We start from the raw sequence: 25,423 nt of genomic DNA, 5'->3' as shown, positions 1-25,423 counted from the left end.
TTACACTTACTCAACGTTGTCTAGAGATTTGGTTGCAATTGGATTGCTAAATCTATCTAGACATAAATCTGATAGGGGTACATTAATTACGATCATGGTATTTCCAATAAAATGAATGTAATTCATTTATTAAATGTGATTTTGATTCTTAAATTCTTCCTTGTTTTTAAATTGAATGTACACATACGCTTATCATTTAAAATTTCTTAAATCTTTACCTTATCCTGAGATATTAAATGAAATAGATGCCAACACACACACACACTAAGGGGATTTTTTTTTACTTTTTTAGGTTCAGAGGTCTCAAAACGTGGTGATTTGCAAAAAACTCAGAGTGAATACTTGTCTGCGTGGAATCGAAACTGTTACCCCGTGAAAAGCATATACAAAAAATATAAGTATTTAATTTTTTGTATCTAACGACGACTCGGGTTTCTCATTTCGAATTTAAACTTTCTCTTTTGAAACGTTGAGTTTACTCGCTTCTCTTTCCCATTCTCTTAGCTTAAATCTTTGAATTTTCCCACTTATCGTTCTTGGAAAGGTTTCCACAAATTCAATCTGGAATGGCACATATTATAATTATTTAAATACTTGCTAAATTTATTGTAATAATAAATTTAACTCATACTTTTCTTGGATATTTGTAAGGCGAAGTTATATTTTTAGTATGTTCCTGTAGCTCTTTTATTAGTTCTTCTTTATTTGAATGACGATATTTTTCTGTTAAGATTATAAAAGCTTTCACCACCTGAAACATTTAAGTTAGACGAGTTTTTACTCAGTTCAGCATTTAATTTTGTTAAATAAACACAAAAAAATATACAATAAATATAACATCATTTTGAAAGAATAATTATAATTCAATTAAAGTTTCCCATTCACACCACTCTGTAACCAATAAGTTGATTGACAACAAGATTTAATTAAACAAATCCCATTTTACATTGTTATACAAATTTTGATGTCGATCCAGTTATCGCTTAAAGTTACACTATACTCTGAATAAGGAAACTTTAATTATGGCTATCCTGTGCTTTAAAACGCTACACTTCAATATTATATCAATTATAGGATTATTATGGCCTAAAATAATATAGTAAACGATAATTTAATAATATATACTTCGCCTCTCAATGAATCGGGACTAGCAACTACCGCAGTTTCTTTTACAGCAGGATGTTCATAGAGCGCGCTTTCTACTTCGTGTGGACCTATTCGATATCTAAAGAAAAAGGTTTAAGCACGTAAATCATTAAACTGTTTTAATTTTTTAAAATATTACTTTGACTTACCCGGAAGAACTAATAATATCATCTTTGCGGCCAACAAACCAAAAATATCCATCATCGTCTCTGTATCCTCGATCGCCCGTGAGATAATAATCTTCTTTAAAAAGTTCCTCGGTTTTACTTGGACTGTTCTACGGGTATTTTCATTAAGTTATTTTTAAAATAATGTACTACAGAAATAGCATATATTACAAACTTTAATGAAACTTTTATTCGTATTTCTTGTATTGTTCTAGAGATTATTTAATAAATATCCATTTTCTTAAGTCAACTACACGTGTACCGGTATACCTGACGGGAAAATTTGCTCCTGTTCAGATATACCGGTACGTGTGTAGCTTTAGATAAGTTAATATTATTCTCTATTATAAAAATAATCATTTGAATCAACCATTATTAATGCAAAGTTGCACGATATTTAATGGTAAGTATTTTAAGTATATTTCATTTAAAAAATTTGAGAATACGTGCGGATAAATCGTAGTTAACGATAAATTACAATGGCCTAAAGTATGCTACTCGAAGCGGAAAAAATACAATAATTTACCATATATTCTTTAAAAAGTCCAAGAGGATAGTTTGGTTTTAATTTTACAGCGATTTCTCCTTCTTCAAATGGTTTTACTTCTCCACATTTTTCATCTACTATCTAAAACAAGAATAATTCAATAAATATTTATAAAATATATTATATACAAAAGTAATTAATTACTAAACATCGCATACCGTTAACTGAACCGATCCTGGTAATCCGATTGATCCTGGTTTTTGTATTTTGCAATGATAAGTTGAACAAAGAAGTGACTGCACCAATAAAATTATTGTATAATGGTTAAAAAGAAAAGTTTAGTCATATTGAAAAGAATAAATTTTACTGTTTCTGATTGTCCATAAAATTCGTGAATCGTTAATCCAGTTCTCTCTCTCCACGTAGTTATTGCTTCTTTTGTCTGTAAAATCATAATTAATGTAATTAACAGAAAAATTTAATTATTTATTAAATTTAAAAATATTTTACCACGCTTTCTCCGGCACTTATGCAGTATTTTAAATAGGGAAATGTATATTTTTTCAAATCTTCTTTGATTAATAATTTGAATGCAGTTGCGGGAGCGCAGAAATTTGTTATTGGATAATCTTGCAAAATCTATTTCAAAATAAATATTATGTTAATAATATATATTAAAAAGCATTATATAATAAAATTAACATTTTAATTAATAGACTGTAATTATGAATCTTAATATCTATTTTTACATGTATGGTATTTATGCATATCTTAGTGTGTGATATTCTTTGATATTAACAGATTCTAATTAAATTATTTGAAATTTATATTTCCATGCTTTGTTACTTAACGTAATTTTACATAAGGTTACAATTAACTTTTATGTAGCTTCATCTAAAACCTTAAAACTATATGAAATTTAAGAATAAATAATGATGATAATGATGTAAAGTTGTGATAGTACTTCAGATCTACGTCAAGAAATAGATTGTTTTAAAATATTCATAAATTATCATTATTTATACTTCATGCAGAAACAATGTATTGTTGATAAATAGATTTAAAAAGAAACTTACTTTTAAAGATTCTATTGGATCGAATTTTGTAGAATGATGAATAAAAATTCCCGAGCCACCTGACCAAGGAAAAAATAATGATCCCCAGCATATTTTTGCCCATCCAGTATCGGATAAATTCCATGTCAAAGAATTAGGTTGAATGTTTGATAAATATCTGATAATTAAAAATAATTAAATTTATATCAAATAAATAAACATATATTAATATATATCAGATATACACAACAAGATGCACATATAATATTGAGTAACAAGTACAGTATACAGTGGTACCTCGTATAACGTAGAGTACTTAATCCGTTCCAGGTGCACGTCCGTTATACGAAACGCATTTTCCCATAGAAATACACGTTAAAACATCAAATTCGTTCCGCAGCATAAAATAACCGTACTGTATCATAAAAAATGAACATGGGGTGCGTTCTTTTATTCATCCGCGTAACTCTGCGCGAGCGACATCCGTTAAAAAATTTCCGCGGAACGCGTTCGTAAATTCCGGTGGGAGTGCGCGCCGTCGAACGGCAAAAACGGTCGCTCGTAGCAGTAGTTTACGGTGGAAAGCAACATGGCGTCCTCCGTGGCTCAGATAGTTTCGTTTCCGAGTCCAGTATGTGGTTTTATGAATGAGAATTTAGAAATTGTGAAAGCGCGAGTTAGCGCACGCGGTGATGTAAGTGTCTTTACGAATTTTTTTTTTTTTTTCGAGGGTATTTTGAATGCTCTTTCAACAAATAATCCATTTTATGGTTAAATTTTACAATTGGGTCTCTTCTTTTGCCTTTTAAAGCTTATAGTTTAGAATTATAGATTCCTCCATCACGATACTATCGATAGCGCGGGCGCCGCCATCGTTCTTTCTTTCACCGTCGTTTCTAAATGCCTACAAACAGCAGCGCACTCCCGTAGAGCGGAGACGCAGAGCGACCGCTATTAAAGAACGCACCCGTGGAGCAGTTACCAATTATGCCGGAAAGTCTGTTGTTCGCAGCCAGTCCGTTGCTCGAGTCACGTAACGGCCAAACAGAAAGTTCGTTGCTCGCAGCGTCCGTTATTCGAGGCGTACGTTATACCAGGGGTGGCCAACTTTTGTGTACATAAGATCTACTTTTTATCGTAAAAATGTCTCGCGATCGACTTGTTGTCGTAGGCATAGTCTAAGTGGCGAGGGGGTGTGAAATACATACTATGTTTATACACTGTGCTTCAGTACGAGGTGCACTCCCGCGAGCTATGGGTAGATAAGGAAAATATATGTTCAAAACTATTTTTTATTTTTTAAATCATTTATAAGTTTTCAAGATATAGGCTCATAAAGAAAATAAATTTCCAGACCCAACTTTTGATATTTGCAGTTACGAGTTCATTCCGTACAGGCGGCACCTAAAAAAATCGATTTTTCGACACTTTCAAGATAGATTTTTATTAACTTAAAATATAACTTAATTTTTTTTATCAATTACAATGTATAAATTGTGGTACTATTTGTTCGTAAACTTGAAAAAGTTGTTATAAAACTGCACAGTACGGCTGATAATTTGATTATAAGATTTTACTTTCGCGATTTTTTTTTTGGGCGAGGAAAATTTATCATGGAAGAATGATATAAGACTTTTAGACTTATTTTTTGCTAATCTATCAATAGCTCGGGGGAGTGCTCTTTGTACTGAAACACCCTGTATATCTACCTACGTAAAAAAAAAAACGTAATTATTTAACGGGCCAAAATACTCACGTCCGGGGGAATTAAAACAACACGAGTAATTATTAACAATATTTATTGATTCAAATTAGCTACTGATGAAGACAGATTTAGAATTTATTTTATTACGTTACATTAATGGGAGGACTGAGTTTTCACGTCTCTTACCAAGGAAACATAATTAGGTGTATATCCTGACAAAGATAATAATAATGATTCTTCAGTATGGGAATCAGTCCGGACAGAATGTTTAGTCTTCGTTAACTTTAAGTATGAAAATGCCAATTCACACAGGTATGTAGTTCCGAAACAGGAATAAATATATTTGCTACATTTGGTGATTCTGGGATATTTTTCTCAATTGACGTATTTCCAAAAATCCAAAAATATAGAGGTCTGTTGCCGAAAACGCTCACTTATCAAGTAAATAGATAGGTAAGAAAAGCCATAATTTAATTTAAAACATAAAGAACAGGTACTTACATTTTAAACAAATGAAAAATTGAAACTCAACGTCGTCACCGTGGATAAACAATATTGATTAATAATAATAATATTGTTAATACTAAAGAAAAGAAGCTACCGCATGACAGTATCAAATATTCAAGCTAAATGGCTGTGTTTTCTACGAGTCCAGTCATAACTGCATGCATATTGTTGCTTTTGCGCGTTACGTTCACGCGTTGCATTCAGTTACAAGTGTAACACATTAAGTCAAGACATCGCGAGCGATCGACCAAAATTGGCATCGCGATCGACCGGTCGATCGCGATCGACTTGTTGGCCACCCCTGCGTTATACGATGGACAGTACCACTGTACTGTATAATAATAAAGGATTAATGGGTTAATGAAGATTTTATTCGTTATTAGCATTTGTAATTTTTTATAAAATTCGTCTGTGCCCTAAAAAATTAAGCTTTTTGTCATTTTATAATAATTAATAATATTCAAAATTTCTAAAAATAAAATCTACTGTAGTAACAGATGGCACCACATACAATTTTAAAGTTTGGCTGGGAAAGTTACGCAACTCGTTGCTGAAATTTTTTTTTTTTTTTTTTTTAGTTTCAAATATATATAGCCTACATAAATAGAATTTTAAATAAATAGTAATTGGAATATTAATGTGTGATACAAATTTCTTTTTGTGTTAATTCGGTGTTATAGTGCTGTATTTTTATACTAAAATGTTTATTATTCTTTATAAAAATATTGCTTTTTATTTTAAAGTTGCTATAATTACTTTCATTACATTTGGAACAGTTAATTATGCTGAGATAACGCTGCTGTATTACAATTTCAGTATTTTACTGCATTCTAACTTTTCTCAACTGCGCGATGCTGTAAAATATCATCATATCTGAATTACATTACTGTATATTGAACAAAATATTTAATAAATTATCCAAAAAATTAAATTTTCCTTTTTTTTTTATTAGAAAGTAATTAAAGTTTATTTTTATACGCATTTATTTCTGTTGTCAAAAGTGGAAACACTCCTTAATTTGGAACAGAAGTCTTGTTCCATTTAAGATTAATACGACGTTTGCATTCATTTAATTTGCAGTGATAAAAGTGTACTTTATTTTTAAAGTTAATATTGATCTATTTGAAATAATTTACAGAAGATAAATAGTGTTTAAAGGAAAGATTGCGTTTACAGAAAGGCCTTGTTACCTTATTTACCGAAGTATCCGCATAGATTAGCTTGAGGATTGCTAGGGTAGATATTTGATTTAGAATTAAAATGATGACTAAAATATTTTAAAATCTACTCTCTTATATTCAAGTGTGCTGAAGAATGTGTTTATTACAAACGAAAATGTTCGAAAATTATCTGAAAATATACTTTATGCTAGTGGAAATATGACACTTATGCTTATAGTAAATTAAATCAATATTCTTCATCACACGATCACGATTATCAAGTATAACATTTCCATAACATTCTGTATAACTGTGCTTCAATTTGATGGTATCTTTGAAATGAATTTTTTCCACATAATTATTTTTTAGAATGATTGACTACGTAAATAATTGCGATATTTTTTCAATAAAATCGCAGGAAACAAATTTTAAATAGGATTATCTTGTATGAACTGCCACTTACCTACGATTAATACATGCTGCGAAACTGTTTTCGTGAGCGTGCCGAACTGGCTTTGGATATCCGGTGCTTCCACTCGTAAAATATATAATCATTGTGTCATTTATTTTGGTTTTGACAATCTAAATTTATGTAGATTAAATATATATATAATTGATATGATCAGTACTTAAACATAAATTTTAATATACATTTAACAATACAGATAGACTGTAGAAAACTAACCTCATTTAACGGCGACGAATATTTATGAACACTTTTCAAATCTATCCAACCTTCTTTTTTTCTGAAAATAGGAAATTTTAAAGATTTATATATATTTATAAGATTAAAATGTTAAATTTTTGTATTTTGTAAATATTATTTAATGAAAAAATAAACTTTACCGTTTTTCAGAACAAAGAATTTTGCAAGTCAGTGATGGACAGTTCTTCGCTATCTAAAAATACATAAAAATTACGATAATATTTTTATTTTAAACTTTTAAATTCAACATATTTATCTTTTAGTAGAAATCGCAGCATTATTCAAATATTTTGTAAATCTACATGTTTAGATTTGTTTTAAAAATCACTGCAATGATCTCTGCGTGACTTGTAGATTTGTAGAATCTACAAGTCCATCCATACGGAGGTTTTTGAAACAAAAACTCAGCACCGAGACTTATAAAATATTAAATATTGTTAATGTCAATCGTTTTTTTACTCAACAACCTGCCGATTATCCGATACAGTTTTTGAAATTTGCCATTTTAAAAAGTTCTTAGACATTTCTTCAAGCGCTACCACAACTTGTAATAAGCATTTGTTTCACAATGCCTAGTTTTTCTGGTCACTTCTCGAAATGTTAACCTGGTTTCTGCAGATGTTGAAACGTGTATATATTTCAGCATCTGTTTAGTGAAACTGAACATTTCGTGTAATGCTTAATTGTTTATTAGCATATGGCGTAAGATTATTTGCTAAAAAAAACAGCTGAATGTTCGTGTCTTTCTATATATTGTACTTTTTATCATACAATTGAATAAATGAAATAAAATACAGAACTTATAATTACTTATATTTTTAATGCAAAAAAGTTAAGTACTAGTTTGATTAGATTTTATGGGTGAGGCAACACGACACAATTTTTCTCATTTTGAAAGCAGATAAAATAGACGTAATATCCATATAGGTTCTGTAATATTTAAAAGTAACACAATATTAAAATTATATAAAAATATAGCAATAATACATGTAATATTATGTTACATAATATTTTATTATAAGTCAATGAACTTTAAAATATATTTTAAACGTTAACGTATTTAAGCAATAATATTTTTAAAATGACTTAATAACCGTTCAGATAACAGAAGAAAGAATAACAATACAATCGTGATTGCAGATTTACCTCACTATTCTGAATTCCTTTTAGTATTCTGAGTAGTCAGAGAATTAAAGAGAAAGAGAAAAATAATAGGAACGGTTTTAATACAAAAAATGTCTCTGTTTGTACTAAAATTTTAGCATTCACTTTACAATATCCATTTCTTTGTACGGTGTTTCTTTTACAATACGTTATAAATATTTCGCTAACATTTTTGTTACCCGTTTCTACAATTAATAAAATTAAATACATTTTTTAGTGAAAAAAACCACTATTTTCTCTTCGCTTACAATCTTGTGTTGGCTTTCCTCAATTCCTCAATCCCCAATTTTTCCTTTATATTCGGAGATTTACAACGCGAAGAAATTTAAATGAAAAGAATAAATTTATAAATTATCCATATTCCATTATTCTATTAATACAAAACGAATGGATAAATTGCCTATTTATTTTATAATTACGGACAATATTATATTTTAGTTTTGAATAGAATTTTGTAAATAAAATAGAAATTTTATGATAAATATTTCCTCAATTAATCTGCTCTAAGCTGTGTCTTACATGTTATAACTCCCGTCAATTATAGGAAACAATATAAAACAGTATAATTGGGAAAACATTACATAAATTATAAAAATTAAATTATATTCTATTATAAAATATAAGAAATATAATGAACACGATAATTATGCAGTAATTTATCACAGTGAAATTCCGTTGTAACAAACTTGAAGAGTCCTGTAACTAGTTAGTTACTTTCGAGTACGCCCCTTTCCCTTGGATACAGTTGCTTACCAATTGAATAATAGCCATGTTCGTTTCACTGTAGCGAAATTGTTAGTGAATTACAATTGGAATGTAACGTTGGTCCAGCAATTGAAATGGACGTTGATCCGATGCTTCTAACAATGGGCCCAGTAATCGATGCCAACATTAAGCCAACAATTTCAATTGACACAAACCCTATGTTGTCAATGAACGATAGTACAGTCTTGCCTACATAAAAGGAATTTAAAATATAAAGATAAAATACATCCCATTATTTTTAAATTACTGAAAACGACGTTGAAAATTTTAGGCTATATACTGAATATGTGTGAATATGTTGGTGCAATACAAATTCGATAATAAAATCCTCAAATCGCGCTGTTTCTACTAGTGTTTCCTTTATTGAATTTAAAGCAGAATTCTAACCCGTAAGATAAGGATTACAATACCACTTAGCCGGTCCCATGTTGTGTCTACCCCTAGCCAACAATCGTATTACAACTGTTACAATACTAATCCAATTGGTTTTATAGATCAGGGTTTCCCAACGGGGTCAATATTAATGTATAAAATATTTCAAACTGCATGTTTTTATTACTACATTAAAAACTAATAAATGTTAAGTATTAATTTATATTGAATAAGTCGTACTGTACAGTACCTGATCGACTCTTTCAGATGTTTCCCAATCTGCAACTATGCATTTAGCTTGAATTGAATTAATTCTATAAAGGATGTCTTTACTTCTTAACTGAGTGGTTCCTGGCGAACTTACAATTCCTGAAATAAAGAATTAATTAAATAAATCTCTTTCAGAAATATAAACAAATATACACTTAAATGTTATTTTTTACTTTACCAATATGGAAGGATGCCAATATGATCAGCCACCATTCTGGTATTTTCGGAAGAATAACAATCATTTTATCGTTTCTTTCTAAACCTGATGACTTCAAAACTTGGGCCATTCTATACAGATTATTAGAACTAATTTTAATTTACCAATATATCAATAAAAAACTTTTAAATTTGCTTTAATTATATGTTCGGTTATTCATTAATCAAATAAATAAACTTCAATATGAATTTTAACTCACTTTTTTGTTTGCAAAACAAGGTCTTGAAAACTCCATTTTAATTCATTATTCTTTTCGTCAACATACCAAAATGCTGGCATTTCTTTTCTTTCAAACTTCTGTAAAGTTTTATTTTTAAATGACAATTATATATTTATAATTTATATTATTACAGAAATCACGCTATAATAAAGCTATTGCTCTTATTAAAACGATTTTAATAAATAAAGACCGGATTTGAATGAATGTGCATGTATTTTTTACCTTAAATACTACGATCTCGAAAAAACAAACAATTGATATCGTCAACATGTTTCCAAACTCATTTAGTCAGTATTCCAATATCATTAACCAAGTTTAAAATTAAATAATAATAATAATTACTATCATTATTTAATTTTAAACTGTATTTGATAATAATAATAATAATTACTATTATTATTAAATACAGGCGGTGCCGTAACTAGCTTTCATGTGCTCTGTGCAAGATTTTAGTTTTGGCTCCTCCTTTTTTCTGGATAAAGATATAAAAAAAAACTAATAAAACGGAAATTGCAGGTTTTTTAAAACTTTAACCAAAAATAATTGGTCTCCACGGCAGCACAATTTAAAATTTGAAAATAAAAAAATAATCTTGATCATTTTTGATACCCCAATTCAGGGCCCCTTTTATCCTGGGGCTTGTGTCTCTGCACTCGTCGAACCTGCCTAGTTACGACACCGAATGCAGAACCTAGTACTAAGCAACGATATCAATGTAGTAGGACAATCCACCCACAGCAATGTTGTTATTATTAGTTAATATGGACATAGCATATAATAATGTACATTTTATGCACTAAAACAATGTCTTTCAGCATACAACTCATGACGTTAATCATATTTAAAAGTAACTATTCATTAATTAAGATCAATACTTTTTTGGCTTTTCCTGTTAATTCGTTCTTATTAAGACCGCAAATACTTTTGCACTCTAAAATAAAAGTATATACTAAATAATGTAAAAAAAAAAAATTATAAAAGTAAAACATACAATTTGTATTTGAGAAAATACGGTCGTACTTTGTTTAATGCAGATTAATTTTGTCAAAATAAGTCTTAATTCGTTCTGGTGATTAACAGAAACTATGACATGTTTCTATATATTAATATTAACTCAGTATTTAAAATATAATACGAGGCGCAAATGACACTTGTTTTGAGCCCGTCAAGAGCGAGTAAAAATGCTTAAAATCTTAAATAATTAATAATATTTATTACTCGTAACGTTTGTCTGATTAAATAATGTTTATTTTGTATCAAACAGTAAATAAGTGTGTGCCAAACTATTGATCATATTGTCAATAACATTACTTGCACTAACGTTTATAGAACAGATGTCGATGACAGCTCATTCCTGCAAATGGGTCACTCGTTTACTTTGATTAGAATTCTATGAACACTATTTATTGTAATAATTATACAACATTTTTTAATTATAAAATAAATAGAAATAAGTAAATAGTTATACTTATTAATTTCTGGTTAGTGATAAAATGAAATATATTATCTTATTTAAACATAAATTATCATACTGATAGCGAAAAAAAATACAAACATATTAGTGTTTATTATTTATATTTTCTATAGGCTTAAGTACTTAAAGTAGTAGAGCATATAAAATCTGTGCATTATATAACTCACTTTTTCCTTCGATTCCCAGCATTGGATAACATCTTGGAAAAAATTAAAATATTTAGGGGCTTGCTTGGTTTTGTTCCATTCTTCTTCTGCATCGGTTATGTTACAGTTGAGTAATTTCGTCATTCTTACAGGATTATAACGTTTAACTTGAAAATTCACCCTCCATAATTGTTTGAAAATACAAGCCATTTTAATTTTGATTAATAAAATAACAAGAGAACCAGCAAATTCTAATAAGCAGTCTATTGTAAAAAGTTTCGTGTTTCAATGACAATCGTTTATCCCTCTCTGACTTAATTTTTAAAACAGGCCTATATTTGTCATTATAATGGGCGTCTCCCTGATTACAGCTATCGTATTTATCGTATAGTTGTAAAACAAGTCTGAAATCGGATAATGTAACAGGAAATGATGTGTGATTACGTAATAACAGAAAAGGTATATACAGAACTCGCGTGAGTTTTTTCTTTATTGGTAATTTAAACATGGCAAACGCGCGAATTTGGAATTTTGATTGATTCATGATGAAAAACAAAAGATATATACATTCTGTTATTGTGTTTGGATCTGTACTTTTCGACGAAAATTATTATTAGTTATAATAAAAATCGATTATAGTTTAAAAGAATATTAAATTTTAAGAATTTTGATTAATAATATCGTAACTTTTGCGAAATTTCGTTACAATTTGTGGAGAGAAACGATTTGTATTTGGTGCATTTAGCATTTGATAGTTATGAATTAAATAAAATTTGACTTCTAAAGTTATTATTAATTTTTTCGAAACATTAAATTAGTGATTTGTTTTAAAAAACATTCATGATTCATGTCGGGGCTCTAATCACGTGAAAAAGCTGTAGGGGAAGACGTCATGTACAGATCACATGATCCTGACAGCTAAGATACATCTGCGTAGAGATGGTCGTAAAATAAAAGTTATGTATGGCGCCATCTGTTGTAGATTTTACTAAAAAACCAAATTTTATACTGTTACGGGAACTTCTTTAATTCCTAATTCCTCATATAACGAACTTTTCCCTATATCGAAAAACTGACAATTCCTACAAACAAAAGAATTTATTACGCAGTATAACGAACAAAGGGCATTACTACAGGTATGATACCTCCTAAATAAGCAATCGAACCAGAACATTTTTTGGTAGGTGCTCCGTCCCCAAACTACCCACTCCAAATTTCAGCTTCGATTTCGCACTTGCTGCGACTCGAAAATTCAACAACTTATTTGCAATTTTCCCGGATATCTCGAGAAAATCTTTTTCGATTTTAATCAAATAAAAACTGTATTATATAACTACGTAAAGGCTACATACATTATTTCTTGCAGATTTTTAAATACATATGAAACAACCAAAACTAGAATTGTTCAAATTTTTGCGTTTCCTAGCGGAGCCTATTACAATCTGAAAAATATACTGTCCGAGAGTACAATAACTAATCTATATATCTGCAGAATTCATAAATTTATATTGGTAACATACCAAAAAAAAAAATTAATAAACCACACTATTGTTTATATGATACAAAGCTAGGTGATAAGGAATTTGAAATTTGTTTGGTCTATTCGAGAACGTCTATAAACATAAAGAAAAGATTAGAAAACAAGCAGAAAATAGTAATGTGATTTCTCGGTTTTTGGGCTAGTTTTGTGGGAAATGTGAAGCAGTTTTTTTGTCTCAACGCTTCGCTTATTAAATACTGTAAATTTTTTTCCTAATTTTTTATCTTCTAATTACAGATTTCTGGCATTAAAAACTAACATCTGTTAATTAAAAGCATGAGTTTAATTAAGGCTAAGCTTTATTTCCTACCAAAACAACGAATTACTTGTAACTCTAATAAGCCCTTGAGTGAACCTCGGCTGACTTCTGGAAACATTTGACGAGTTCGACTATTTTCTAAACAATTTATAATGGAAGTGTGAAAATAAACAAATAGGCTATCAGATATGACCGTTCTCGAGATACAGAGCCCCAAAGTTCGGGCCTTCTGATTCATTATTTATTTATTTATTTGACAATTAAAACCACGATTTTGACGAGTTTAGGATGTTATTCGACATTCCTAATGAACTGTAATCGTTTAAATTCTCTCAGACCTACTTTTAAAAATTTAGAGAAATTTTTCCACTTCTTATACTTCATAAACAAACGGAAATCACAATATCAAAAAATTTTCGACTGTTTTGGAAAATTAAACACTATTTCGCTCCTCCTACATAACATATATTTTCCCATACAACTGAATATTTTTTAAATATCCACGCTTATCCCTAAAGTTGTAGCAACTTCCGGTTTAGCTAAAATAATAACGAACGATACCCAAATCCTCGTAGAAAATGTTATCTGTAGAACGGCGATACTTTAAACGGCGTTTTTGCGAATATTTTCCATACGTTGAAAATGAAATATCCATGTCTTTTCGGGTTTTTATGTTTTCCTCAATAATAATATTCCTATAAACACTTTAAAATTAAAACACAGTGGTACTTCATACTCCGAACGAATCTAACTTCGAACGTCCCAGAGTTGTAACGCTAAACTAGAGAAAAATTCGACCCGCAGTTCGAACGATGCTTCTATGCGCAGTGGAAAACGTGGTCGCTGCCTATATGCCATCTATTGTGCACCCAAGCTGTCTCTCGCTGTTATAGCATCTCTTGCGTTACGATCGTGTGTTTTCATTGCTTCTTTCGCTTTATTCTTCTTGTATTTGGTATTTATTTTTAAAACTCGTTCCGCTCTGTGAGCACTAAGAGGGTCTCTTTTAGCAAGCCCATTATGGGTTCGGCCAGGCCTACAATGAGCGGCCGAGTGGTGAGAGATGGGGTTATCTACTTCAAGTTCGTCACATTTTGAATGGGATTTTACTAACCGGTAGATAGGACACGTGTGATCAGTCTCCGGGCCGGCTCATTCACCAGATCTAACATCTCCGGAGAATACTAAAAGTGTTATCACGAGGTACCAGCGATACGTGAAAATATGCAACAACGTATTATTGATATTTGCACTTTCAATTGACCCATAAATTTTGCAGAAGTTCTGCATTGTCCGAAGATCTGAAAACGTGTTGAGAATTTCTCAACATGCATTGAAGTCAATGATCGCCTCTTTGAACATTTACTTAATTGAACAATCTCCATATGTTTCTGAAAACTTATATTTTTTACATAAATTTATAATGGAAATTGTTATTTCTCAAGTTGAAATAAATCAAATTATTTTTAAAAAAACATTTTATAAATATCATTTTTCAAAAATATTAAAAATGCTAATTACTTTTTAAATTAACATTAATCAAAGTATAACAAATAAAATGCTGTTATTTTTCAATTCAGAATCTAAAAATACAAAAGAAATTCAAAAGGCTGTTGTAGTTGGTTTTCAAAATTATATTCTACAATATTCGGTGTTTCTTAACACTCCCAATACTGCAGAGTTCAACAATGTGTTTTTGCTCATGTTTAAGGGTTTTATTTTTTGGTTTTCGTTCAGGTTTTGCGGCATTTATATTTTGGCGATATTTACGTTAGTTGGCGATTTGGTGACAATTTTTTCAACCTGGCGATTTTTCTATACTATTATAGATTTATCCGAGGTGTCTGACGGTTTTCCTAAAAATAGAGCTGGGATCTTTTCAGATCCAGATCCGGAAGATGTCTATAAATTGATTTACAAACAAATTTCTAAAAAAAATCTAGGATTAAATATACTTTTGAAAACATATTGTAAAAAGTACAAATTAGACTTATACCGATAAAAATGTCGAAGTCTCTTGCGTCCTTTTCATCATCACAGGAAACATGGTTTACATTGGCGGAGTCGACCTTTCCTTATGGCCTACTTCCCCGCTATGAAAATCGAGTAAAAGTTATTTCTTTATACAGTACCTATATTTGAATTTAAATGTACAGTAAATATAACTTAGTTGAGTATAATAACTTTTATATTTTTATATGAATATAATAAATAAACTTATTCTTTCTTCAATGGTGAGGATCGAGATCATAAGTTTTGCCTAGGGTCCAAAATTTCTTTACTTCGGCTGTACTTAAAAACTTTGACAATGTAATGTATTCTACCGCCTTCAAAAGGTGAAATGGAAGAAGAAGAAGAATGTGTGACATACATTGCAATTAAGTTCACCTTATTCCTTTTCGACTGTTTTTTGCAATAGAGTTTTAAAGGCGAGGACGTTTATTTCAGTCATCGGATCTGTGTCCGAATCCGGTTAGGCTCCTTGAAACTTTTAACGAAAGTCTAGTCTAGTCCAATATATTTGAACTACCAAATATATTGGACAGAATTCTTACAATCCTGCTATTCTATTGTGGACTTGATCGAAGAAAGAGTCTTTTTGATGCTCGAAGGACGAGAATGATAAGCGGTAAAGTCACTTAAGCTGTGGGAGACTCGGGTTCGAGTTGATTCGGTTGACTTTCGTCTGTCAAACTCGGTTGCAATAATTGTCTTCCTGGCCGAACCGTAATGGCTATGAGAAAAGGCCATCTTAGGGTGCGACTATGCGGACGCGATCGAGCGAGAATATGTGGCGAGAAGATGCGAGACGCGATAAATATCAAACCCTATCAGATATGTGCGAGAACCAGAAATTCGCTCTCGCCAGCGATATTTCTCGCTTCTCGCTTGCGCATTCTTTCCTTTGCGAGAACTATATCGCTCGCTACTAAATTCGCGTCTGCATAGTCGCACCCTTAGAGAGCCATACTCGCACCCATAGGTCTTCAGAGTGGAAAGAGTGAAAATTTAAAAAAATATATACAGGTATATATATATTTTTAGAAATCTTCGAAATTTATTTTATTTTAAATTTCGTAGATTATAACATTACACCAAAAAAAATTTAAAATAATATATATAATCACTTATTTAAAAAATAAGATAAATTTAGCATTCCAAAAAATCAGTTAGGCTCGCAATCCGTCGACGTAAGATGGCGCATACTAGAACGAACATATCTTATACTTGATGACGGTCTGAGTTAGAGATGGTGAAAGTGATTTTCAAATGATCAAATGACATTAAATTACGATCTCATTTGTTTGTATTCGAACAGTTCCTTTTTCCATCAAGGAATAGGTTTGTTTATTCCGTCAAATTTTTCTATAATTTGTTTACTTCCCAACCATTGAAATATTTATAGGCTTTGCATAAATAAGTTCCACTTGTTTTTTAAAATCTGCCCATACACTAAAATAAGTTAGAGTAATAAACTATTTATGATCATTGATTATAAATGGGAATAATGTAAGCCTCTTTAAAATCCTAATTCTGTTTATTTAGGTTATTAATAATAATCATCATCATATTATAAGTTATATTGTGTTTCAAGGTAAAGTATTAAGTTATTTTTTTAAATATTTTTATCAATTATATCACAGTAAATGTATAGTATTGTGTATATGTGATACAGATATGAATATATATAAGGTTATGTATATTTAAATATAATAATAATAATTTTCAGCTTAATGTTATATAATTAAAAAATGTAGTTGTAAACTTCTTCCTAATTAAAAAATATAGAGTACTCTCAACTATAGTTAAATTGGAATTATTTGATAAATTATTAGTAAACCACAGAATAAAAACAATTAGTTAATTTTATAGAATGGAACAGTTCGTGAAGCGTAAAACTAACACCTAACATTTGTACTTGTTGATTGCTTTTGGTTAAATAAATAATATATAAGTTTATTTTTACCTTAATTTAATAATCGTATTAAGATTTTAATCTTCCGTAATATTTATTTATTTGCTGTATTCTTGATAACAATATAAATGTGTTTTCTGTTGTTATTAAATAAAGGTATGAGTATACAAATTTTTCTTCAACAAGTCAACATCTGCAACTAGGATTTGCATAAACAATGCTGAAAATTTGCCTGAAATATTTCAATAATTTTGGTTAAGTCATTCTCGAAGTTACAAAAATTTAAGTAAATTCTTTGGTTCTTTTCTTTTTTTGTTCATATTGGTAATCTTAGCAGAATGTAATGATCTAATGTTAGGATTTCTAGAGTTTTGGAAATGAATTTTAGTATGGTAAAGTGATCAAGTTCTGTCAAATGAGACTGATAGCAGTAAAATTTGAAAATTAGCACTCCATCACAAACTATGAATGATACAGAAAAAAGTAAATGAGAAAGTTGCAGAGCATCATAAAATTAGTAGAAAATGGTATTTCACAGAAATGGATTATGCAAGTAGAAGGCTAAAAATTCTATACATTACAGATATATCATTATTAGCATATGAGCAGTAAATCTATCATATGCAAAAGATGGCTATGATATAAACCATTCCTGCTGATAAAAACTCAGGTGTGGCAATGTACAAATGATTGACAATCATTAGATAGTTCTTTGGAGAGTATTGTGTTGAAAAAAGATCACGATAAACTATACAATCATTTCGTATCATATCATTTTACAGTACTTGAAGAGTATTGCAAAATGATACTGCTATATAGCAAATGTAGATGAAATGCTGGGAAAGCTATAAAGAAGTATACCTTACAATTTCCTACTGTTTCACATCCAGCTGTGTGGATCATTTGTCAAGCTGTTTGAAGGCTAAGAGATATTGGCAGTATTATATTTTGTCTATGAAGAGCAACCCAGTGGCATAGGTATGCATATACAGTCCAGCCTTCTATTTACACCATCTATTTCTGTGAAATGTTATTTACAACTAATTTGGTGATGCTCTGCAACTTTCTCATTTACTAATTTGGTGATGCTTCACAACTTACATAGGAGTGCTTAATTCCAAATTTTACTGCTACAGGTGCTGTTGTTTTCTGGTAGCACATGGTCACTTTACCATGTCAATATCTCACTTCCCCAGCTTTGGCTATCTTTGTTCAAAAGTTATTTTGGTGACTTAGGACTTTATTGTACAGTAAAATCCTAAGTCACCAAATATCCAGCAAGAAATTACAAGAAAGCAAACATTTTCAATCATTTTTAATGGGCATTGTCAGGCTAACTGACCTTTGCAATTCAAATTAAAAATTCACTAGAATAGGTGATTGCCATTCATGTGTTAGAAGAGGAATGATGTAATTGAGAGAGAGTGTTGTGAGATTTAAACTTCGTAGATCAACTTCCTTGCAGGGGGAGGAGTCTATATCTCTAAAGTTGATAGCTGCATTTTTTCTTACAGCTTTGTAAATTTCTAATTGTTATAAATATCTGAGCTATTCTTTGCGGGAGATTCTATGTAAGAGCTATGTGCTCAGTCAAACTGTACATCTACATTGGAGATGGAGACGAAGATTGCTAAGCAGTGTTGGCTAACCCTTTCATGACAGAAGTCCAATGTTCTTTAAGGCAGGTATTCAAAAGGTTGCCCTGTAGCACTCACATATTCTAAGTTGCAGTTGGCTCTGTGATCCATAATGAGGATAGTATATATATCAGCTTGGATGCACATATCAGGATGGTCTTTCTCCCAGAGGAGGGTAAAAACTAAGGCGACATCTGAAAGCTAATTAAAAGTTATTATTTCTGGCAGTTTTCTTGTACAGGGTGGCCAGTCTTCTGTCAAGTGCACTTCATTGTAAATAGCTACACTGAATTGTTCTTTCCCTATGTGGGAAATTTTGTAATTCATATTCCTCTCCTGACAAACGGTACCGAGCAAGGAACTCATGCATCTCACTTCCACTTCCTCCTTCATCCTTCTAGACTTCCTCCCCCCTCATACCCTTCCTCCTTTCCACTCACTCTTTGCTTAACACCATTTCACCCACTATTTCTTCCCTATTTTAAGGCTATGCCTATTGGTGTGGCCTGTTAACTTTTCCACTTGTAACTTGTCATATGTAACAATTTTGATGTTAGGAGCAATTGTTAGGCATGATGGAGGAATGACAATGAATTAGACCTTTGAGTAGTTGAATTTACACTATATTACTGTAAAGTGTATTTTTCTTGAAATTATAAATTAAGGTGATATTAAAATGTAAATTGTTTTGCTTAAATTATAATGTACAAGAAAAATCAACAATAACCATAACAATCACTTAATAATTATAGCAATTCATATAATATTTTTGATGGTTTTATTTTTATCATTTTGATGATTGGCTATTCTATCCAATTTCCACTAGAATTGGATAGAATAACCAGTCACCAAAATGATAATGGATTCTATCAGATACAAAGCAAACAACAATAGCTTAAGTTTGATATTATCACAAGAAAACTGAATTATAATAATTGTAGCAATTAAAAGTTAGCTGTACAATTTTTTATTTAATATTAATGAGAGTTAATGGAGTAATGAAGATTAGTTAAACTCCCAGAATAAGTACAGTATTATTATTCAAAAATTTTTGATATTTGAAAAAAAAAAAATGACAATATCAACTAAAAGTAGTATTAAACCAATAGAAAATGTAAATAAAGTTTAAATTCAAATATTAATAAATTAAAAATGTTATAAATCTAGAAAGAAATCAATATAGAAAATTAGAAATTACTGAATCTAATATAACATTTCTAAAGATAGTATGGGATTTTTGTTTGTGAGTAGGGAAGAAAAACAATTATAATTAATAAAGAAGAAAATTTTTCTTACAAGTTATAAAATATTAACTTTAAAAATAGTTTAAATAGATTGAAAAACTTAAGAAATTAGTATAATATAATATACAATAACATTTAATAAAAATATTTTAGATACAGTCTTTTCAAAAAATAATTGTCGTAACAGAATGTGTATAATATTCATTTCGATATCACAATTATAGTTATTTTATTAAGATTGAATCTGTATAAATATTCAATTATTATTGTAATTCCACATTAATAGAGATTCATTGGCTAATTGTTAATCAATGAAACCTAAATAAGTAAACAGAAGTACTTTTTAAGTTTTTAATTTAATTAAACTTCATGCATGTTTAGCATTGCTTTTATATTGTATATGCTTTATTCAGTATTTTCCGTCATTCTCGTATATTTCTTATACAGTTATTCTGTCAAATGTATCATGTTCTTTGGCATTTTTTTCATCACTTATTGCATCTTTAAGTTGTCATAGCCATTTAACCTACTATTTAAAAACTTTCCCATTTATAAATACAGTTAATTACCATTTTATTGTTCTGATATACCTTATTTTTGAAATGGATAATAGAGCAATTTTAAATTGCATTTATGAACTTGTGTGTATGGAACTGCCATTGCTCTGCAGTCATGAGTATGTGATGGGAGAATTATGCAAAGGTTTTACTTTTGTTTATCGATTTTCTGCTGGTTATACAGACCAAAGTACAGTACTTGGATTTTTACTATCAGATTTATAATAAACTCTATCTAAGTTTGTACTCTCTTATGAGATCATAAGTATTTTTTGCTAGAGTTTCAAAATGGATTTATGAAGTTTTATTATTAATTAATTAAGAAAGAAAGGAGAATAAAAATATATATATATATATAAAAAATTTGCTATAAAAGGTAATGAAATTGGACATTTAATTAATACAATTGAGAAAAATATTATTAATAAGCATCGACACTCAGCTTAGACTAATTAAAAATAATCTTATGGAAATATTTATATTACATATAACTCTAACAAGTAAATAAAAAAAAACTTTGTAAATTCGTTTTTACTTTCTAAGAATCTGAAAAATAATTTTTTCCTTGTCCTTAATACATTTGAACATACACTCAACAGTGTAACAATAATTTAAATTTTATTCTGAACAGTATTACATATCTTTATTTTTAAATTTTATTCAGTTTAAAAATTAAGGATATACTATTTTTACATTGAAATGTATACTTGTTTTATAAAACAAGTTATACATTTAAAAATAGAGTAAAAACTAAAAGTTGATTTCTGCAAATGTGATAGAAAGCCTTAAACAAAACAAGCAAATTTGTATATGTGTATTATATTATAATATAAAAGAAGTTCTTTTTTACACTGATTGGGCTGCAATTTGATAAAATTGTAGATCAATAAATTCCCATTGTCGTCCATCCATCTGTCTTTCCTTAATCTCAAGAACAGAGTTAGGTAGATGAAATACGAGACCCGATATAGAAACCTTAGGGACAGGCAGCCCCAATTATAACTATATGTGAACTTCCAATGTAAACCGGAAGTCACATTATTTCATTTCAAAACTTTTTTCCTGAAAGCAGTTAATAAATGACTGGCACGACTCCATTGCTAACAGAAAAGTGTGATGTACAGGGGCAAGACACTAAAGTACTAATTTGAGGTGGAGAGCATATATTTTAAATTAATTAAATTAAAAATACGATTAAAAATTGCAGTCTGGCATTGTGACAATGTCACAATAAATAATTGCTTGTTTGTATTTGTTATGCATATTGGAAAATAAATAGTAAAGTCTTACTGAAAACACTTAGATATTGTAATGATCCGAGTAAAGTAGAATATTGGAAAAAAGAAATAAGACTATAACATTCATAATTTATAAAACAATGGATATAATTAGTAGAATAAATAACCAAAAGTTACACTGAAAAATCTCATTAAAATGTTGAAAGGCAGGCTAAAAGAGAACTGAAGAATTACTATATAATAAAATTAAAATTAAACTAGCACATTTTTGTTTAATGAATTTCTTTGCTGGAAATTAACAAGGCAGATATTTATTAAGAATTTTCCTTTATTCTCTACTTATGTTTTGGTGATTTTATAAAAAAAAAATAAGTTCACTAAAGTAAAATAATTTACAGTTATCAATAGAAAGTTAAATATTTTTGTTATATTGAATTTGTTTTTTTAGTATAGTGGAGCACATTTATATAGTTATAGAATAAGTGAAAACACAATCTTAAGTATAGTAATAAGAAAATTGAAAAATAGATTTGAGTTCTTTTGCACTAATTGTTTCAAATGAAAAGTTTAATTAATCTTATGAAATTTCATTACTCATTTAATTAACTGCCTAACTAGAATTTACACACACTATTTAACCATATCTTAAATTACCCTAGCACTTTTAGATTTTTGAAACCCATTTTTCAGAGATCTCTGTATACAATAGTTTTATTGATATTCTAATTCAAAATTGATTCAGTTTTAATTTTTTAATAGTTTACAAGGACCCAAAAGTTAGGGAAATTGAAGATAATGATTAAATAGATGGTGTAAACACCTATTTAGCAGTTAATTGAATATTAGGTTTATTTTATTATATGTGAAATAATTATCAAATATCATTTTCTAAAAATTTGTAGTTAAACCTTGTTTTACGAACTTGATTTGTTTCTAAAAGTTTTTATCAAACCGAAACAAATTTTCCCATAAAAAAAACAACGTAAAATGAATTAATCTGGTCCCGACCCCCAAAACAGAACCTTTTTTTTTTTACCATTTTAGCTGTATTTCATTCATAAAAATGCCTATAAATGCAAATATAATATTATCTATATCTTTATGTTTATCCATTTTATATACAGTATATGTTAAAAGCAAAATGTTCTGTCATCACCAACTGAAACTGAAACCATCATATTAGAAAAAACTGCTATAAATAGAGACTCCACTCTGCCTGCATGCAATATAATAAATCAATTAACATGATTTTTGTTTAGTTTGATTTAATTTCAATTGCAATGCATACTGAAAAATGGAAGTACAGTAGTATCTTACTCGCATGCATATTAAAATATAATTTGAATAACTATGTCATCAGTGTTTTGTCTCACTTTGTCTAATGGCACCAGACAATCTCTACACACTAACTTCAAAATTGATATTCCTTGATTGGTCAGGCCATCGACTATCTTTAACACGGGAAGTATAGAAGTTGACCATAGATGGCTTATTCTGCCAAGTAGTTTGTTCAGAAACTGAGTCATTGTATGGCAACTGGAGCAAATATGGTGTTCAAAATTTTGTTTGTAAGCAGGGGCATTCATAACCTGAGGTTTGACTGTATATATAAAACAAATAATTTTTACTTATATTTTATTTTATTTATTTATTGGTTTGTTCGGAAAGTAATTTCGTTTTTTCCGTAGAAAAATAAAAGCAATATTCTTATAATAAATAAATATTTTATTGAATTATATATTGACCATTTTGGTCAAATTCCTGTTGTCATTGTTTCTGGTAGTAGCATGATTTCACATTCATAAAAATTTTGATTGTTGTTTACAAAAAACTGATCCAAGTGATTTTTGACATTGTCATTTCAAGTAAATGTCTTACTGTTAAAAAAAATTTGTATAGATTGGAACAAGTCATAATCTGAGTGTGCCCCATCTGGCAAATATGGTTGGTGCGATAACACATCCCATCTAAGCTATAACAGTTTCTGGCGAGTTACCAAACTTGTGTGAAATTTGGCATTATCATGGCAAAACACTACACTTTGTTTGTCCATCAGTTCTGGCCTTTTCTGTTTGATGATATTACTCAATTTGTTTACTCAATGGCAGTACACTTTTGAATCAATTGTTAAATTGTCTGATAAAAGCTCAAAAAAAATTTCTTTAAAATCCAACCATAGAGAGCCTCTCTAGTTAATAACATGTGGAACCCATATGTCGAGCTTTGAAACGAAACCAATTCGTTTTAAGTAATAATAAACGCTTTAATTTAACAGATTTAATCTCTTAGTGATTTCACTTATTGTTATACGGCAGATTGCTTCAATCGGTACCTTTATTTTGTTTTCATTGGCTTCAAATGGCCATCCAGAATGTGGTGTATCTTCGATATTAAAATTGCCAGAATGCAATTTTGTAAATCAGTTTTGGTACTGTCTTTTTCTCAACACATCATCTCCAAACATGTACCACAATTTTTTTCTTGTTTAAACAGCATTTTGATTTTTTAGTTATAAAAAAGCAAAATATGCCGAAAATGATGCTTTCGATTTTCCATATTTGATGGGTCACCAAAAAAAAAAAAAAAAACAATTGTACAGAATCAAACAAAATTTTTTACAAATAAGCCTTAAAATGTCAGCTGTCGAAGTATAGAATGCAAATGTGGTTTAAAATAAAATTGGCTGGTAAAAATACATCTAATTCCTCTAGTAATAAAAAAATGAAATTACTTTCCGAACAACCCAATATATTACACACATCAGGAAATGTCAAAAGACTGCTAATATCCACCCCAATTTACTCAAAACTAACAATAATTAAAAAACAAAAAATGAAATAATAATTATAAAATAAAAAGATAACATTATTGGAGACATTATAAAGACATTATTTTTGTCATTATTGCTACAAGGTGTGTGTGTGTACGTGTACTTAAACATTTAAAAACTAATGAAAATGTAAAAGATGAAATAAAAGTAAATAAATAAAAAGATATAAACAATAAAATCTGACGATATTAAATGAAAAGGATTAATTATAAATTATATAAAAAATGTTGACAAATGCTTTTATACTTTGTAAAATCAAGATGACAATAATTTTTGACTGGAGACATATGTTCTATGCAGCAATAAAAAAATTATTTTTGAAATAATGATAGATAGTAAAAAGGAGTATGTAAACAAGTTACAGAATGTGTTTTCCTAGATGGGACTTTTAGTTTAAGCCAATAGTTGTTTAAAAATCCATTAAAATATTTAAAAATTAGAATACAATCAAAGTATTTAATTCTTTTTTTAACATTACTATTGTTAAAACTTAAAATATATATATGACTATTCAATAGATTCAACTTTTATATACTAAAATGGCCCCATACAATTGGTATTTGCTGAATGCTGAGCAAATAGAGTAGTTTGCATGATTTACTCATGACTATTATTTGGTATTTTTCCATTTCCCACTCCTT

General features: G+C 29.3%; 2 protein-coding genes across 3 annotated transcripts in view; one reads left to right on the top strand and one right to left on the bottom strand.

Moving 5' to 3' along the window:
- Positions 1-438: 438 nt before the first annotated feature.
- Positions 439-12,523, bottom strand: LOC136977239 (acyl-coenzyme A synthetase ACSM3, mitochondrial-like). Of its 2 annotated transcripts, XM_067272711.1 has the most exons (17): positions 12,460-12,523; positions 11,583-11,965; positions 9,921-10,018; positions 9,683-9,792; positions 9,485-9,603; positions 7,074-7,126; positions 6,913-6,973; positions 6,691-6,809; positions 2,877-3,033; positions 2,311-2,439; positions 2,168-2,242; positions 2,019-2,096; positions 1,840-1,941; positions 1,296-1,423; positions 1,126-1,225; positions 632-751; positions 439-561 (listed from the first exon to the last, which is right to left on the bottom strand). In XM_067272711.1, the coding sequence occupies exons 2-17, from the start codon at positions 11,769-11,771 to the stop codon at positions 448-450; spliced, it is 1,752 nt and encodes a 583-aa protein (XP_067128812.1). In that variant the 5' UTR covers positions 11,772-11,965; positions 12,460-12,523; the 3' UTR covers positions 439-447. The 2 variants fall into 2 exon arrangements, with proteins under 2 accessions (XP_067128812.1, XP_067128811.1); XM_067272710.1 differs by lacking the exon at positions 12,460-12,523 and having other exon boundaries at positions 11,583-11,991.
- Positions 12,524-16,577: 4,054 nt separating this feature from the next.
- The window catches only part of LOC136977166 (uncharacterized protein KIAA2013 homolog), a 41,411-nt gene continuing 32,565 nt past the window's right edge, over positions 16,578-25,423 (top strand). Inside the window, exon 1 of the mRNA XM_067272609.1 lies at positions 16,578-16,702. The gene's annotated coding sequence lies outside the window, so the exon portion shown is untranslated. The remainder of the gene's footprint in view (positions 16,703-25,423) is intronic.

This window comes from Centruroides vittatus, unplaced genomic scaffold (genome assembly GCF_030686945.1).
Source record: "Centruroides vittatus isolate TY-2023 unplaced genomic scaffold, ASM3068694v2 contig_452, whole genome shotgun sequence".
In the NCBI taxonomy this organism is placed as follows: Eukaryota; Metazoa; Arthropoda; class Arachnida; order Scorpiones; family Buthidae; genus Centruroides; species Centruroides vittatus.
This window is presented reverse-complemented; position numbering and strand designations above follow the sequence as displayed.

Coding starts and splice junctions, on each gene's coding strand:
- LOC136977239 (XM_067272711.1), bottom strand. CDS start 11,771: ATGGCTTGTATTTTCAAACAATTATGGAGGGTGAATTTTCAAGTTAAA. Junction 9,604..9,682: donor ATTGGCATCCTTCCATATTG/GTAAAGTAAAAA, acceptor TCTTTATTTCAG/GAATTGTAAGTTCGCCAGGA. Junction 6,810..6,912: donor ATTCGTCGCCGTTAAATGAG/GTTAGTTTTCTA, acceptor ACATAAATTTAG/ATTGTCAAAACCAAAATAAA.